The sequence below is a fragment of the Dermacentor silvarum genome, chromosome 1 (genome assembly GCF_013339745.2).
Source record: "Dermacentor silvarum isolate Dsil-2018 chromosome 1, BIME_Dsil_1.4, whole genome shotgun sequence".
NCBI classification, from domain to species: domain Eukaryota; kingdom Metazoa; phylum Arthropoda; class Arachnida; order Ixodida; family Ixodidae; genus Dermacentor; species Dermacentor silvarum.
Genome location: NC_051154.1, coordinates 193,477,110 through 193,495,609, shown reverse-complemented (window position 1 = coordinate 193,495,609; position 18,500 = coordinate 193,477,110). Strand labels below are relative to the sequence as shown.

At 48.2% G+C, this 18,500-nt stretch overlaps 1 protein-coding gene across 1 annotated transcript; it reads left to right on the top strand.

The window, feature by feature from the left end:
• Positions 1-491: 491 nt before the first annotated feature.
• LOC119436219 (endothelin-converting enzyme 2-like) lies at positions 492-5,051 on the top strand. Its single transcript, XM_037703010.1, has 2 exons — positions 492-497; positions 2,931-5,051. The coding sequence occupies exons 1-2, from the start codon at positions 492-494 to the stop codon at positions 5,049-5,051; spliced, it is 2,127 nt and encodes a 708-aa protein (XP_037558938.1).
• The last annotated feature ends 13,449 nt before the right edge of the window (positions 5,052-18,500 follow it).

Sequence of the window (18,500 nt, the reverse complement as noted above, 5' to 3'; positions counted from 1 at the left end):
GTCCTTTTCCTATAAGCTCGGAGAAACCGATACCTGGCTTCGCTACAGGTCTTCTTCCTCTTTCTGGGGTTTTACTTGCCAAAACCAGTTCTGATTATGAGGCACGCCGTAGTGGAAGGCTCCGGATTAATTTTGACCACCTGGGGTTCTTTAACCTGCACTACAACGCAAGAACACGGGCGTTTTTGCATTTCGCCTCCATCGAAATGCGGCCGCCGCGGCCGGGATTTGATCCCGCGATCTCGTGCTCAACGCCTGAGCTGACTGAGCCACCACGGAGGGCTACAGGTGTTGCTCTAGCCGTATAAAACGCGGGTTTATCGTGAGCAAAAACGGTAAATTTCAGTAAATAAGAAAGGCCACTATCATCATCATCATCATCATCATCATCATTGACAGAAGCTGACCCCCCCCCCCCCCCCCTTCAGAAAAAACCTGGATCCGCCCCTGCTGACGTATCGAAGTGTCCTAGAATCAGCAGGGTGTTGAGTATGGTGGTAAGGTAAGAAAAGGCGGCGGCCTGAGAGGCTCCCTGTGAAAACGGCACACATTGCTTCAGGAGATCTGTCCGAGGGCGTGATATACGGTGACAAAATCTTGAACAAAGTGGCGGAAGTAAGAGCAAAGGCCGACGAAACTTCGGACATCTTTTGCGGACTGTGGAACACGAATATACAGGGTGTTTCAGCGAACACTTTCAGAATTTATTTAAGGTTGCCTGTGGCAGATAGCCCGGTTTCTAGTTAGTAAGCTGGTCTACTCGAAGAGGCGGACATTACTTGCACAAAAAATTGGCATGCATAATCGACTAATTACCAAAAATTCACTAAATAAGTTTTTAACTAATTATCTGATGATATTGCAATTTACAAATTGTAGCAGGGGAGTTCGCAAGGCGGGTCCACTTGGAATTAATTCTCAGGATGACACCAGTTTCGAGATATTAATTCCCGAACTTTGCGGAGAAATGCATTGGCGTTCCAGTTAATATTGTGCTTCAATGCATAAAGCGACATTTTGTTTAACTAATTTAACTGGAACGCCAATGCATTTCTCCGCAAATTTCGGGAATTAATATCTCGAAACTGGTGTCATCCTGAGAATTAATTCCAAGTGTATCCGCCCTGCGAACTCCACGGCTACAATTTGTAAATTGCAATATGGGCCATCAGATAATTAGTTAAAACTTAATTAGTGAATTTACGCATGTCAATTTTTTGTGCATGTCCGCCTCTTCGAGTAGACCAGCTTATTAACTAGAATTGGGCTATCTGCCACAGGCACGCTTTAAGAATTTTTGAAAGTGTTCGCTGAAACACACATATATATATACATATATATATATATATATATATATATATATATATATATACGGTAAAGTGAAAATGCTCTCATAACCCTCTACCTTCCCTCATAACCTTTTGGCACGGAGCATGTTTGAGCATGCTTCAATGATTTCACCAGAAATTCCTTTGGACGAGAAAGAATAAACAAGTGAACTCACGATAGTCCAATAACACCCGAATTAATTTTTTCCCCGCACTGCTCCGCGCGGCGCGCTCCCTAATGCAGCGCGCGCCGGCAAAACGGCTACCTCTCGATAGTTACCGCGTGCCACTAACAGAGTCCTGGCGCAAACGAAGTGTGGGACGCACAAACGTTTGCTTATTTACTATTGCGATAACAATTATATGGACACGCCAGGCTCATTTCTGCCGTCGTCGTCGCCGTGATGTTCCGTATGAAGGGCGATAACATCGTCGCCGCGCGCGATGTTATCGTCGCCTTCCCACATCGTCGCCGCGCGCGGTGTGGAAAGGGGGTGGGGGTTCTACTACGGCGGCTGCTATTATGGCGCGGCCGTGTGCGGCCGCGCGGGCTTTATTTTGAAAGCGATCTGCGATGGGGACAGAGTGCGCCGAGTGCTGATAGCTTCGTGTGTACTGTGTTTTCGCCGCTTAGTTCGCGTTGAATTAAGCGACAGGCAGCACGAAGGTCAATTCGCTCGCTGCTGCGGCCGCGCTTCCTCACTCGAGCGTTTTGACAGCGAGTTTCCGCGGTGATCGAGTGAGCTGTGTTCATGTTTGCTAGTGCGTGCGTGACACCATGCTTGTCAACTTGGTTAGTAAGCAAATGTTCGCAAGTTTATACAGCCCATAAAACTACTATCCTTACTTCATATAGCTGTCTACTAATTTGCTATCGCAATCGATACTTTGCCTTTCGGGCGATACTGCGACCTTATTTTTTTGTTTTCTCCAACAAATATTGCAAGTTATTTGCGCTATGGAATGGTCATCAATACACATACCTATCGCAATGGTATCCCGCGCATCCCGGCCACGTGGGAGCGCCGTACGCGTTGCGCGAGTCGATGTGGTTGTCCCATGTTTTTATTCCGGAAAACGCAGAAACGGACGCACTGCAAAATGAGGCCAACCTGAATATATGTAATCTTCTCCGTAACGAAATCAGGGTGCCTTTACCGCAAACGCGCCCTGCATGCCCTTACAATACGCCGAAGATGGCATTGTCATACGTCGACAAGGAGTCGACAGCCTGCTAGATTCGAAAGTTGCTTTCAGCTTGCAGGACACTAAATAAAGTCTATTCCCGTTCAGACCAAGCTGCGAGCACGAATGAATTGCGTCTAGTGCGGACACTGTGGGCCCGCGAATCACACCCCCATGGGTCTTGAACGCTGCTGCCGCGATTGTCTTTCTCGCAAGGACTACCGAAGTGCTGATGTGGCGGTTTTAATTGTTAAATCCAAACTCTAATGTAAAAATCCACCGAAGGAGGGATGGGGTCGGATACGTTTTAACCCCTCGTGGAACCATAAAATGACCAGTTTGGGAACCCCTGCCCTAAAGCATTACATATACAAGAAGTTGACGTCCCCCTCTTTTTTTCCATTGTTCCTTTCGCAGCTCACGCTGTCTCCCAGGGGGCGGCGCCACACGAAGGACAGGGACAGCGGCACCCTGATCGCTACCGCCGCAACGACGATCGTGCTGGCAACGCTGATCACGCTGCTCTTTTTCCTTGTGCCCTCCAAATCGCGTTCACCCGAGCAGATGCAAGGACGCGAGGCGTTGTGCCGCACTGTGGGTTGCCGCTACTACGCTGAGATCTTGGCAGGCGCGGTAAACGCCACGATAAACCCGTGCGATGACTTCGAGGGGTACGCCTGCTCCAGCTGGGCCCCTTTCGCGCAACCTTACAGCTACGGCACGGCTTCCATGAGCAGCGCTATTGGCGCCTGGTACGAGGGCTTCCGCAACATCTTTCTCGACGGGTCCCGTCAGCAGCGGTTCGGCAGGAAGGTGGACGCCGCGTTCGCTTCTTGCATGCTGACCAGTCCCGAGGACTCGACGAGAGGCATCAGGGAGCTGAAGGCTTTCATGGGCCAGCTGAGGATCCCGTGGCCGGACGCACCGCTGGCAGGAGTCGATCCGTTGGGCGTGATCCTGGACTTGTCGCTCAACTGGCGTCTAGACATCTGGTTCAGCGCGGCGCTTCGCCAATGCCCGCACGGCTGTGCGACGAGCGGTGGCCGACACATCCTGCTCGATGCCACTAGCTTCTTCACTGTCCGCACGAACATGCAACGGGACCTGTCTGCTCTGAAATCTTACATGACGTACTGGAATAGATTTAGCAATGCCTTCTTTGCTCCTGGCTATCCGGAACGCTCCGAGGAATACATCAACCGGATTGCAATGGTGGAGAGGAGCGTCTTTGATCGGTTCGTGCTGGTCAGCAAGAAAATTGCCGTTCAGCCGGTGCAATTCGAGCTCGGCAGCATACATCACGTAACGCCGAACATACCGGAATCACGCTGGATTTTCCAACTCAGCAGTAATGTGAAAAGTTTGGGCGAGTTTCACCGTAATGACAGAGTGACCGTCTGGGACAGAGATCTTCTTTACGCTGTGAATGAAATGTTTGCCAACTACACGAGAGAAGAGCTGCTGGAGCACATAGCTTGGACTTTTGTGCAGAATTTTGGCCCACTCGCAGATAGAGAACTGCTCGTGAAGCAGTACGGAGACAAGAGGAGAGCGGCCGAGTTCCGGCCCATCTTCTGCGCCACGCAGATCGAAATTGCCTACCAGTGGCTGTTCACGTCAACGTACGCTAAGGATCACTTCACTACCCAGACAAGAAACGGCGTTGACATTCTCCTGACCAGCGTGACGCAAGCGGCTGTCGATAAGATTTCCAGCGTGCCCTGGGCCGATGACGTTTCGAAGCAGGATCTCGTCGATCACGTCCGAAACGTCACGGTGGTGCTATGGCCTGGAAGAAGTTTTTTATCCGACCAATCAATATACAAGTTGGAAGAATTCCTGTTTATGGACGAAAACAACCTTTTCGTTCAGCAGTGGATTTGGGCCATGAAAAAATGGCGCAGCCTCCGCGATGATCCCACGAACAGTGTCACTGATAACAGTCCGCGCAACTACGCGCTTCCGTATTTCAAGTACACGCACGTTCTCAACAGGGTGTCGATATCTCTGGCCGCGTTATCCAGGCCGTGGTACTACGCCGACGGCACCAACGCCATGGCGTACGGCACTGTAGGCTTCTCCTTCGCACGCGAACTGGCAAGGTCTTTCGACCCGTTCACGGTGCCGGTCGACATGCGAGGACAGGCGGCACTGTTCCGGCCATCGACCACTTGGGCGGCGGCATCGAGGCGCAGAGCTGCATGCCTCAGCCCCTTCCACAGTACGCCTTTTCCCGAGATACCGGCCTTGGAATTCGCTTACCAAGCATTTAAGGACTCGGTCGCCAGTAAAAATGACAGCGAACGCAGGGTCTCGAGCTCCATCAGCGACGAACAGCTGTTTTTCCTCTCCGCCTGTTTCACGATGTGCAACCTCCCCGAGACGATCAACTCTTACCGCATGCACTGCAACAAGGCGGTATCAAACTTCGCCCCCTTTGCGCAAGCTTTCGGCTGTCAGGATGGGGCAAAAATGAGTCCTCCCATTAAGTGCTCCTATTTGGACTGCTCTGCATCAACCATATGCCCGCATTTTTAAGTTCTACCGCCTACCCCCCCCCTCTTTTTTTCTTTTCTTTTCTTGTCTTGTGCAACGTCCATCTGTGTCGCTCGCTTGCGGAATGAATTACAGATGGATTCAGAGTGAGTTCACGTTGCATCGATCTTTCCTTGCTGGAATTCGATTAGGCCAATTATTAGCGTCGATGAAACCGTTTTTGCATACTCTCGGGCATTTCTGACAGACAAAGTTCGTGCACTCTTTTTTCCTTTCTCTCAGATGAAGCAGGAGGGGCCGCCGCATGGATTACAGTGTGTGTGTGTGTGTGTGTGTGTGTGTGTGTGTGTGTGTGTGTGTGTGTGTGTGTGTGTGTGTGTGTGTGTGTGTGTGCGTGTGCGTGTGCGTGTGCGTGTGCGTGCGCGTGCGCGTGTGCGTGCGTGCGTGCGTGCGTGCGTGCGTGCGTGCGTGCGTGCGTGCGTGCGTGCGTGCGTGCGTGCGTGTGTGCGTGTGCGTGTGCGTGTGCGTGTGCGTGTGCGTGTGCGTGTGTGTGTGTGTGTGTGTGTGTGTGTGTGTGTGTGTGTGTGTGTGTGTGTGTGTGTGTGTGTGTGTGTGTGTGTGTGTGAAACTGATGAAACGCACGAACAAAAAAAAAACTAGGAGGACGCTTGAGCTTCGCCTTTAAGGTGGTGGTCCCACTCCGGCGGCACGAGCCCCCCGTTTTCAGTATTTTTGGAGCAACCGTGACGGCTCTTCTACTTAAGATATGAAGTTGTCGTATAAACCATAAAAAGCTTAATTCTTGTAGATTCCAACTATATATAATATAAGGAAATTGATTAATGTGATTTACAAATAAATGCTCAAGAACAAGCATGAGATACGTGGTTTTTGCAAACTGTGTCTATGTTGTGACCATATTTAGAAGAAACTACCGCACTTACTGCATTGCGGCTTGCTCTGTAGCTTTAGGACATATTTATCTAGTTCCTAGACGTAGAAAATTAATTTTTAATTTTTAATTTTTGAATAATTTGCTTTTGAAAATTGCCAAATATTGCAATCTTCTGTTGTAAACAGCCCGGCAACTACATGCCCAAGGAAGCTAAATTTTGGCTAAAGTAGAGTTCAAGGAATTTCCATTTAGGACACAAAATTTCATTCATGTAACTTTATTCGTTTTCCTAATAATGCGGCCGAAAATAAGCAATATTTAGAATTCTGGTTTTATTTTTGCCCATTTTTGCGGGAAGGTAATAAAGCTGCGAAGCTGCGCTTTAAAACTAATAAAGTTACATGAATGAAATTTTGTGTCCTAAATGGAAATTCCTTGAACTCTACTTTGTACAAAATTTAGCTTCCTTGAGCATGTAGTTGCCGGGCTGTTTACAACAGAACATTGCAATATTTGGCAATTTTCAAAAGCAAATTATCCAAAAAGTAAAAATTAAAAATTAATTTGCTACGTCTAGGAACTAGATAAATATGTTCTAAAGCTACAGAGCAAGCCGCAATGCAGTAAGTGCGGTAGTTTCTTCTAAATATGGTCACAACTGAGACACAGTTTGCAAAAACCATGTATCTCATGCTTGTTCTGGAGCATTTATTTCTAAATCACATTAATGAATTTCCTTATATTATATATAGTTGGAATCTACAAGAATTAAGCTTTCTATGGTATATACCACAAATTTATATCCTAAGTAAAAGAGCCGCCACGGTTACACCAAAAGTACTGAAAACGGGGGGCTCGTGCCGCCGGAGTGGGACCACCGCCTTAAGAGTAGAACGCGACAGCGTTGTCGGGTCCCGTTCGCATCGTATTTTTCTTTGAGTAGGCTTCACTGCAACACAGAACGTGGGAACGCCAGCTTACAAAGACCAAGCTTACACCGATCCCCTTAGAGTCGGCTTCACTTTTAAACAGAAATGCATTGCTGGGAAGACGTTTTTTCAGGGGCAATATTTAAATGTGAACGCCCTAGGACTTTTTTATTATTATTATTGTTTGCTAGCACCCCGACACGCGCGCGTGTCCAAAACTCATTAGGCAGGCCAAGTCCCAATTTGACCTGCCGAGGATGCGAGCGCCATCTGGATAAGATTTTCGCAATTAGCCTACCCGAGCGCGCCGCTGTTGGTGTGGTATAAATGCTGGAAAAGGGGTTTGTGTTTGAATTTCCTCGTAACAGAATTATGTTTTCTCGTACATTCAAATAACATTGTAGGTTGTGGTTAAGTCGTACTTTGCCATTTTTCTGACGGATTTCACTGTGATAAATTCAATTTTTGTTCACTAACACCTTGCGCCACGTGGAGGACCTGCGCCGTCGGGGTGGTTCGGGATGATTTTCTTTGCCACGGACGTCGACATCCCACCAACGCCGAATTTTCTGCGACACCGGGACTTTAACGCTATCGCGTTAAAACGGTTCAAGCACTTATAGGGTGCTCAATAGGAAAGCGATTCTTCTAAACATTTACTTTATCAGTCGGCACACCCCAGTAGCATACAATTACGACTAACGAGGGGCGTTGTGTGCGAGAATGGAGAGATGCCTATAGGCAGAGACACTTGGACTTATGAACTCGGCCATGTCAGTTCTGTCCCAAGGCCAAAACATTGTTTCAGGGGCTCCGCAGAATCAGTTTCTGTTGAAGCTCCCAGTTCGGCCGTTTAGGTCCGCTTAATTGCTACTATTACTATAGATAAACAGTTAAACCAAATAAACAGATAAACAACATTCACGGAGAGCAACAATGACGGCATCCTCGAGAAGGGTAAATAGGTAAGCCACCGAGTTTATCACTACGGCTTTTTGTAACAATAACACTGCGGTCGCTAATATAAATGCCGTCACCATCTCAGTCCGTGGCAACAACGTCGTTTTACGGCGCGAGAAATGCGATTTTTGTTGCGCGCCATGGTTCAGCGTACATGTACGTCTGGCGCTTCCCAGTAGATTACAACGCTCTTCGATTTTTTAAATCTTTCCCGTGGCACAATGTGCATGATTTGGACTTTTGTGTCCACGCTTAGTCGGCGCAAGACTACGCCGCGCATAGGTCGGCAAACTTTCTCATGAATCGACTCACTGAGACTGAGTCCTACCCGTGAGTCTGCTTCTGAGTGAGCCCGGCTGAGTAGAATTTTGGTGAGTCTGAGTCCGAGTGAGCCCAAAGCAAAAAAAAATGTACTATATTGCGAGTGAGTCTGAGTTCTGATCATTTTGCCAACCTAAAGAAAATTTCAGCGGAACCTCCCTCAACGGGTACTGTTCAAGGTGTGCGCAGCATTATATGGCAGTCGGCGTGGTGCGGAGTGTGTTATGCGTGGTAATGATATGTGTGCGGGTTATGCTGATGCACTATGCGTTATTTATATATGCGTGAGGAGCACGAGCAGTGAGATGCACATATTTACATTGCCGAACATATACATTCCGCACCACGCTGACCGCCATATAATGCTATGTATATCCTCCTAAGACCCCTTGTACTTTTTTTTTTCGAAATTCACTCGGAAGTGATTACGGAAAATATTAATCCTGGTTATGAAGTACGGTGCATGTGTAACTGTCAAGAAGGGGTTTACTCATATTCTTGTCATCCGCTTTCGATAAATTTGACACTAAATTGATCTAGACCTCTGTGTCGTCCCAGACGGCCGACAGCAACTTTAAGGTGTGTTTCGAAATCACTGAGACTGCGTGAAAATACCGGACGCGGCAGCAACATGGCAATGTACTAGACGTAGTTCCTTCTTCATCTCTGCGTTTAAGCAATGAAATGCAGTTTTTACCATAGCAAACAGGAAGATATGATGGAGATAGTTATTTTTTTTTTTCGCGAACATGGAGACGCAGCTTTTGGCATCATACCGTCGTATTTAAATTGAAAAAAAAATTGTTTTTCAAGTTCATAACATAACAGTAGACAATAAAAACTACCTTGAAGACCGGTTATATCCCATAGTTGTGTTCAGGTCTCAGGAGGATATATGTTCGATAATACCCGTACAGGGAGGTTCTACTTAATTTGTTTGATTTGTTTGCTCGATGCCCGACGCGGCATAACGAACGCGTTAATGCCGTCATAGGAAGCGGAGGGGTGTATACATGCGTAATTATTGCGTGTACATGCGTAATTATTGCACGAGTGGGGCATCCTTTCGTTTTGGGTCCCCTTTAGTCACCTTTGATTCTCACTGGTCGGGTGTTTGCCAGGGCGTCCCATACTGCTTGCTATCCCCCTTATAGTATAGGCTTATGCATTTTTGGCCTAGGTTTAATGCCTCCTTTGTACGTATGGCGTATGGGGAACAGCGAAAGCGGAGGAGCTTATGGTATGTTTTGTGCCGGCGCGCCTATTATTGCGGACAATGGGTCGTTTGTGACCATACTCCGGATATCAGCTATCAACCGCACAGTCTCAGCCAGTATTGGGAAAGGGGTTTTCTGGCTTCGCATGGAATTTTTCGACCGATCATCCATATGATGCTACGCATTTCAAAACGTTGCAAAAATTCTGGCGACGGCGGCAGCGCGTTGCGGCGTGCAGCGTACGTCGCACGACTGCAGAAAAAAATGGTAAAGCACGGTAATAAGCGGCCGTCCGGCTACGCGCAACCGCACCGGCACCCCCGCGCCCCTTCCTCCTTCCCCCCAAAGGCACTGTATCGATTTTACGGCCAGCTGAGACGAGTTTATCGCAGCTCCAGCAACGCAAGTTGCCGCCGCTAAGTCGAGACTCAAGGCGCCACGCTTCAACCCCCCGCCACACCTCCTCCTCCGTGCACCTCCACTGCTTCGCATTTTCTATATATTCGCGCCTCATTGGAACAGTGGAGGCAGGTTTGGAAGGCAAGTGGGGGGGAGGCTCGCTGCGAAGCGCGATACATCCGGGCACATTCGGGTAGCTTGTGCTGTGTAAGCTTACCCTTTCACCTTTGTAGCCAAGGTCAGACAAGGCTAGATAGACGATACGGCACTGTGGGTAGCGGTGTTACGAAAAGCGAGCAAGATGGACGCTGTCCATGTTTCTCGAGTGTGGTCGGTTCGGTTGGCTCAATTACCGTTCCTGTTCAACGCGCGCTCGACCCCTCCCTGCTTTATCTCGGTTCTTGCTTTCGTGCAGGAGCAATGCATAATGGCTGGCGTCGATGGAGGGCGTTGATGTTCAGCGCGCAGACGACAGTGCTACACTGCAACCTGCAGGGAGCGGAGAATCCTTGAGGTCGCGGTAAACGCTTGCGCGTGAATCAGATGCGAGATTCATGTTTGGTATTTCTGTTCTTCCATTTTTAGGTCAACGTACTCGCATGCACAATACGTATACAGTGCGAGCAATACCCCTGTGCTTAGTCGTAAAATTTACAATACGGCACATTGCTCTCGTTAGCGTTAAGCTCCAAACGACTAGACTGGGGAGTGAGTAGAATTTACAAACGGTATCCTGGAGAGCTGGCTTCACAGCAAGCACTGCTAATGCTTGCGTGCGAGGTCGAGAGAAAAAGGATCTTCCCTGCTTTGTCATCAGCGGCAATGAAGATACTGCTTCTTCTCGTATGAATTGCTGCCGTTGAAAGAAGCTTTTCCACCATGAACAGGCTCTTAACATCAGATAGATGTCACATGACGCCGGCCCATGTCGACGCGCTGATGAAAATTTCAAGCGAAGCTCCGAGTATCCCTAATATTAGGAACTCAACAGACGAAGAAAAGGATGAATATTTGCAGTTTGTGGATCAAGCCTACATGAAAACAAAAATATTAACTTCAAATTTTAAGATAATATGCCATGAAAATTGATATTAACGATTAGAATTCATTTCATATCTCATTCTTCAATAAGAAAATCCTATTTATAAGTATTCTTCCCTTTTCTACCCACTGTCGCCCGATTCAAGGCCCATCCCCCGTGGCGGGGTGTGCTATACATATATGCACCAAACCAAACCAAACCTATATGATGCGAACCAAGAAACCACGTCGGGTATTATAGATACATGCGGGGTGACACGGTGCAATTGTCTAGTCTCAGCTTTTTTTTTTTTTTTTAATTATTATTTTGTGAAAGTGGCAGCCACGGTTGGCCTAGTAGTTTCTTTGGATATTGTATGTACCGGATTGTAGCGGGCATGATGCGCATATATACTTTTCAAATGTGAATCATTTCTTGGCGATCATATACCACTTTGAGAGTATCTATATCTATCTATCTATCTATCTATCTATCTATCTATCTATCTATCTATCTATCTATCTATCTATCTATCCGCCTACGTCTTGGTGCTCTCATGGTCGTTTCGTTAACGTGGTAGGTACCAAAATTGGCATAGTATGACAAGAGTGTATGACGAACATAAAGGATAGGTCATGGCATGTGCGTCGTGTAGGTCGTGTAGCCGCCTACGTCTTGGGACTCTCATGGTCGTTTCGTCAACTTGGTAGGCTCCCCGCACACTGCTTCGCATAACATCGATTCCCACAGGGCGTGGGAACTGCCGGCGCTTTTTTTTTTTTTTTTAGGCACACATTTCGGCCTTCTATACAGCCCTCGTTCATGCCTGCCTGTCTCCACCTTCGGTGTAGTATTGTTTGCGCAACAACATCAGCTCTACATGCTGCACCAACAAGGACAAACTCCCTTGTAAGATGTGGTTTAATATACTTGCTTAAAAGGTTATAAGTAGTGTACTTCTGCTAATTAGCAGCTTTTACGTCACCATTTGTTGAAAAAAAGCGTTAAGCCTTAATTAAAGAAAACAACGTGGTAAAAAGAGTGCCCCTTCCCCCCTCGCCTTCGCTCAAAAAAAGATAAGCAATACTTCGTATGCACCCCCCCCCCCCCCCCCAAAGTCGAAATTCTGGATAAACCACTGCCTTAGAGGACGGGGGGGGGGGGGGGGGGGGGGACTAGGAGGGAGCATTCCGAGTGAACCCGGCTGAGCAGAATTTTGGTGAATCTTTGAGTCCGAGTGAGCCCTAAGCAAAAAAATATAATTTGTGAGTGAGTCTGAGTGAGTTCCGTTTATTTTCCCGACCTATGGCGCCACGTGCAGTAACACTGTCACGGTATTTAGCACAGACTGTCCTTGTTCATCGTTCAGAAGCAGCAATGTCCTCAAATGACGGGATGCCTGCAGTCCGCCGTTGTAGCTTGCGTTCGATGTCTCGAGTTTGCTCGGCGGCGTGGTTAGCAGCATTTGCCCGCCATTGCCGCTTGCAATTCTTCAAAATGAAATTGCTTCAGACGTAAATCTTTCCGTCACGTAAGACAATGAATGGCTCATACCCCCTTAAACGCGGCCTCCCCATTACGACAACAGAAGAGAAGTGAAATTCTACGCTGGAATGATGAGCGGCAACGCAGCCAGCTGTGGAAAAAGACGACGAACGCGGGAGCAGTGGCACGAGTGCATGCTGAGCACGAGCACGAGCGCAACCCGAGGGGCGCCAACGAGCCAGCTGCGGAAGAAGAAGACGGCGCTCGAGCCAATGCGGATGATGATAGTTTTCTGTACACAGGTGATTTCGCCTAGCCATATACGATTTCGCCTAGGCATATAAAGCTTCGTTTTGTTGAACATACTTCGTGATCTGCCATCAGGTTATATCGCTTTTTGAACACTACAGGAACTCGGCATCGTGCAAAATTGAACCGTTAATTAGCAAAAATATTTAATTAACTGTTTAAGTAGCGGTTATAGAGGGCACCTTGTAATTCAGGAATTGAAGCCAGAAAGGCATAACTACTAACGTGACAAAAACTACTCTAAAAAAGTTGGCGTTGGACGGGGCAACACATTCTTCAATCACTCACGATTACATACAACACCCAATTCAGACAAAAGCGGGGCATTCCCACAGAGTTCAGAAAACACACGTCCCACCATTACCTAAGAAACCTACCCTCTGCACAACCAAGAGCGCAGGCAGGAAAGAGCCAAATCCTTACAAAAACGTTTTTCAAGCTCTAAGGACGTAGCCTGTATAGACGCGGCCGAGTATTTTGATCGACACGCCATGACAGTGGCTATACTATAGATCAACAAAATTAAACCATCGCTGCAATCTCAGTCATATGCAACATCACCGGAGGTCGGGGATGAAGTCGCAATCGCCTTGGCATACGCCTCCTCCGCAGCCAAATTCATAGTCAGCGATTCAAACACAGCCATACGGCAAAAGGGCGAATTTCGCCCGAAGCCCTCAAAATTCTGGCCAGGGTAGCCGAAACCCGGCGCAGATGGACGCAACTCGTTTGGACTCCGGCGCACTCCGGTCTTCCGGGAAACGAAGCTGCTCACAGTGCGGCCCGAGAACTGGCCACCCGCGGCCGCACGACAACCTCTTGTAATGAGCAGTTCAAATCCCTCCGCCGTTCAGGCATGGGACCGGATGGTATCCTCCAAGGAAATTCTACAATTCTACCACCAGGGCAGGGGGCATTACCCTGCCGCTCACAAAAACTTAGATAATGAGCAAAGTTACCTGGCGCCTTTACAGACGCACACTTTCCCAAACCCAGTGACGTACAGTCACCTCTACCCCGGGCTATTGACCCTTTTCGCGGCGCTCCCGTGGGCACTGCCATGTCTGATCACGTGGTGACGCGTCCATTGCTTGCCTCAGCCGCCTCCGTTGCCTCCGCGTTTACAATGCAAGCGCGTGACGCCGGTGCGGCGCGGCAAACCTCCGTTTCGACGCATATCGTAGACGGTGACTGCGTGCACGACACGAAGCTTTGGCCACAGCTTTAGAGGACATGTAAGTGCTTTCAGAGCTCATTACGTCTTGTCCAAACGGCGCGAGCAGCGTATACGGTGCTTGTACTAAAAGCGGGGCTAGAAATGTATTCCAAGCTGTCCAAACTTTCCGCTTATGAATTAAATCAGGATCAGTGTGCTTTGCGTTCTTTATTTGGCAAACATTTTGAACCAGTTGCTTGTCATATTTCTGACTTAGTAAAGTTCCTCGGTGCGGCCACTATCTCTGATTGTTTATTTTCAGCGTAATCACTCGCGGGTGTGCTCTGCTGTGATAAATTTGTTCTTGCTGCGCACGTAGCTTGAAATTTAAATGTTCTGTATTTTGCGGTAGCTCGGAGCAAAGACGTATATTATCACTAGTCCCTCGCTTACTCTGTGGACCGTCACGAAACATTCAGCTTCCAACATTCGTGTCTTGTCGGTGTAGTCGCCGTCACTCATGCTTCGGCAGTGTGCGCCTATTCACTCACACGTTGGAGATAGGGTGGGCGGAAGTTTTCGTGCGAGTGAGGGTGGATGTGTGTAGATAACGTGCGGGAAACTTACTATGCCAGTAAGTGGCACTACTTCCTTTTGTAACGAGCGGTACTCACTCCCAAGTGCCGACGTTCCGGAGTTGAAGTAATTTCTTTAAAGGTTAGCTATACAGCGCAGGCGGATGAATTATATTTTTTTATCCTTGAGGAAAGCCGTGCTTCGCGAAGGGCGGCAACACAGGCAGCCCTTATGTAGCAGCGGCGACACAGGTTGATTACATTCATTAATATGTGAATCACTATTTTTGCAGCGAACTACCGCACACGTCTTCCCTTTATCGTTACACATTTTGCAGTATGAATTGGGCGCAGTGAATTAGCGCACACCCAGTTGCATTTTCGACAGCTGATCGCATGCACAGTAGCAGGGCAGAAGCAGTAATGGTTTCGTATTCGTGCGCATTCGCTGAGGCAACGTATGGCGCGCGGCCGAAAGTGCCATCTCGTTCTTGTAGAGCAAACTGCTCCGCGAAAAGGGTCAATAGTGCCTAGAATATACTTACTAGAGTGCCGACCGCGGGCTTTCCGGTGGCACCGAGAATGATGCCTTCCGCCGGCGGCCACCAGACGGCGATAGCCGTATACGGACCGTGCTATGCCGAGCGGCGTCTCTAGCCAACGCCCGTGTGTGTGACAGACGCCAATGTGCTGTCCCAGCCCGTTTCGCTCTGCGGAACGTTGGTTGAGGTGCGAAGTTTAATCGACAGAATATGATTTCGTTGCACTTAAACGATCGTATGCACAGTTATCATTATAACGCTACACGATACCGGGTGTTTCTGGGAAAAATACCAATAAATAAATACGTGGTTTCCGAAGAAGTGTAACTTTTTTCCACAGTCGCACGGCCGAAAGCGCCATCTCGTTCCTCTAGAGCAAACTGCTCCGCGAAAAGGGTCAATATACAGCAGATTGTAAATTATGCGCAGGTAGAGCCGATCTTCACCACATAATGTGGGCCCCCTGATAAGTATACCAAAAACGCATAAGCTCATTACCTCCATTTCCAATCACCATCCTAGAGCAGTGAGAGACTGCACTGCTCAGCTCAGACCCAGATCTCCAACTCTGGGTCGTCCAGATGGCCGAAGACGCCGCCAAAAAGCAAGGCCTGGCCGCCGTCTGAGGAAGAAGAGGACGGGCCTTCCCACTCCCCTCCTCCCTAAACCCCATCTCGGACAAAATAAAGTTTATACTACTACTATACTACTTGGTGATACAGCTTGCAGTAGTTTGGCGACGGTCCAGGACCGAATCAAATTTGAAATGTGTGCAGACCAACGGTAGCGGGGTGACACAAGACCTATATACGGACCCCGGGTGCCAGACGACAGGCTATACTCCATCTCACAAGTCGTTTGCAGCACTGCAGAAGGTACGAGGCGTACACATGCAATAACTTTGCGCAGCGGAATATATAGCTCCGGGCGCAACTGTCTGATTAAGGGCGGGATTAGAGGGCTTTGTTTTTCCTTGGTTCAATATACTGTTACATCACAGCGATACGTCACATGTTAGCAGGCGTGGATCCAGTGGGGATGTCCGTATGTCCTGACCCCACCCCCTCAGATCTGCATAGCCCCTCGTTGACAGGGCGATGGCCCTGTCGCAAAAAATATGGCCACCAGCATTCTTCAAAAGTATTTTTCGCAATACCAGTGGTAGCAGCCATGTAGAAGTAAAGCTAGCTCGCTCACAAGCTTAGCTGTTTTCTGTAGGGGTGTGGTGTTGCGAAGTGGCCATAGTTATTTTTTCTCATGAATACCTTGGACCTCCTGGCACCGGCCGTGCCTTACTCGTCCCGTCGGCGGCGACGAGCTAACGAGGGGACGTCCCTTTTGTCAAGCACGCCAATGTCCGCGCGAGCGCCTTCGCGCCTGATTAACTTAGATCCCCCTCGGGGTGTCATCTGTTGTCTCTTCCGTCCCCTGGAAAATACAGGGGTGCGGCGTAGCGCGTTCACGCCGGAGAACGAAAGCTAACAAAGCGGAGACCCAAGCAATATTGGCCGAGGGCCGACCATCGGGTGGTGCTCGGCAGATCGCTGGGAGCCGATCATGTCGGCTTGAAAGGCTTGGGCCGTAAAAAGGCAGACTTATGTTCCCGACCCCGTCGGCGCTGGCTTGGCCACGGATGCTGGCCCGAATGCGTAGGGCTGCATAATGCCGAGCACGAAAGTTTTGGCTGGCCAGAGACGTCGGCTTCACGCTGGCCTGACGCTGCTAGCTGGCCGATCATATAGGATGCCCCCGCCCGCCGCCTATGTCGGCGCCCGAATAGAAGCCTCCGCCTAGTCGGCGTCGACTTCCGACTTGGGGGGATGGGATTGGGGAGCGAAAGAATAGAGAAGGAGGTCGCCTCAACCGTCTGTGGCAGTCAGGCAGCATTCACGGGTAGGAACCGGCAAGAGGCAGGCGCGTAGATGGTGGCTTGTCGGGGGAGCTTTTGGCGAGCAGAGACGTTCCGTGGCTGCTTGGTCGGCGCACCTTCGCACGGTTTCTATGGCGTTGCGCTTCTTGTTCACGAAATATGGACATTTCCAGCCAGCGGATTTTCACCTCCTACGGAGGTCCACGTTTACTCGTAAGTTGCACGTATTATTTATGCTTTCAAAAATTTTTAAAGGTTGCCTGTGGCAGATGCACAATTCTAGTTCATGAGCTCGTCTACTCAAAGAGGCAGACATTACTTGCAACAAAAAAATGAAATGCCTAATCGACTAATTAACAAAATTTACCAATTAAGTTTTTAGCTAATTAACTTATGGCCCATCTTGCAATTTACAAATTCTAGCCGTGCATGGCGTTCGGATCCACTTGGAACTAATTCTCAGGCGGACACCAGTGTCGAGATATTAATTCTCTAACTTTGCGGTGAAATGATTTGGCGTGCCAGTCACTTTCCTAACAAAACGTCGTTTTATGCATCGAAACACAAAACTATGAATAGATATATAAATTATGAGGTTTTACGTGCCAAAACGACGATCTTATTATGAGGCAGACCGTATTGGAGGACTCTAGAATAATTTAGACCACCGGGGTTCTTTAACGTGCACCTAAATCTAAGTATACGGGTGTTCTAGCATTTCGCCCCCATCGAAATGCAGCCGCCGTGATTTGATCCCGGGATCTCATGCTTAGCAGTCCAACACCATAGCCACAAGCAACCACGGCAGGTAAGCACAAAAGTAACTGGAACGCCAATGCATTTCTCCGCAATGTTCGGGAATTAATATCTCGAAGCTGGTGCCTTCCTGTGCATCCGCCTTGTGAACTCCACAGCTAGAATTTGTAAATTGCAACACGGGTCATAATTTAATATGTTAAAAACCTAATTGGTGAATTTTTGTTAATAAGTCGATTATGCATTTCAATTTTTGTGCAAGTAATGTCCGCCTCTTCGAGTAGACCAGCTCATCATGAACTAGGATTGTGCTATCTGCCACAGGCAACCTTAATATATTTTTTGAAAGTGTTTGCTGAAACACCCCATATTTATGGCCTCTGCATGCAAGAGGCGATGTTTCCATCCCTAATGCGTAAATGTTGCAAATAATAAAAAGAGCTTTTTTTTTTTTTTGTCACCAGTCGTTAGCATTGCCTATACTGGAAAGAGAATCAATATTGAGACACATAACACTCACGTACTTTTCACCCGCCATTGATAGAAGACTCTGCCGAAGGGGTCACTGAAGTCTGCAGGTTTCTTTCAGGGTCAATAAAGCACGCAAAGTAATTTGAAGTTAGGTGAACATACATCAAAATATTCGTTCTCTAGGCATAGGCTATCCATTTAGTTGGCTGCTTCCTTCTCTTTAAAAAATATCATAAACTTTGTCCTGTGTATATATTTAAATATATTGTGTCTGTACATGGTGTTCACAGCGGAAATTTGAAAAAAAAATGTTGAAGTGAGGAAACACGGATGAGGTAGCCACCGCTGCTGTTTCTAATGCGCTTGTCCGAAATAAAGCGAAAGTATAAATTACACGCCGTGCACGTCCGCGCCAACAATGATGCCGTAAGCTTTTAGCCACAACAAAAGAGAAAATATAGAGGAAACGCCAAAGAATCCTAAAATTATGTGGGTAACAGAACTCCGGTAATGACACTCTAGGGGCGGGGGGAGGGGGGGGGGGGGGGGGGTTGGCACCTATGCTTCGCTTACTCCCATTTTCTC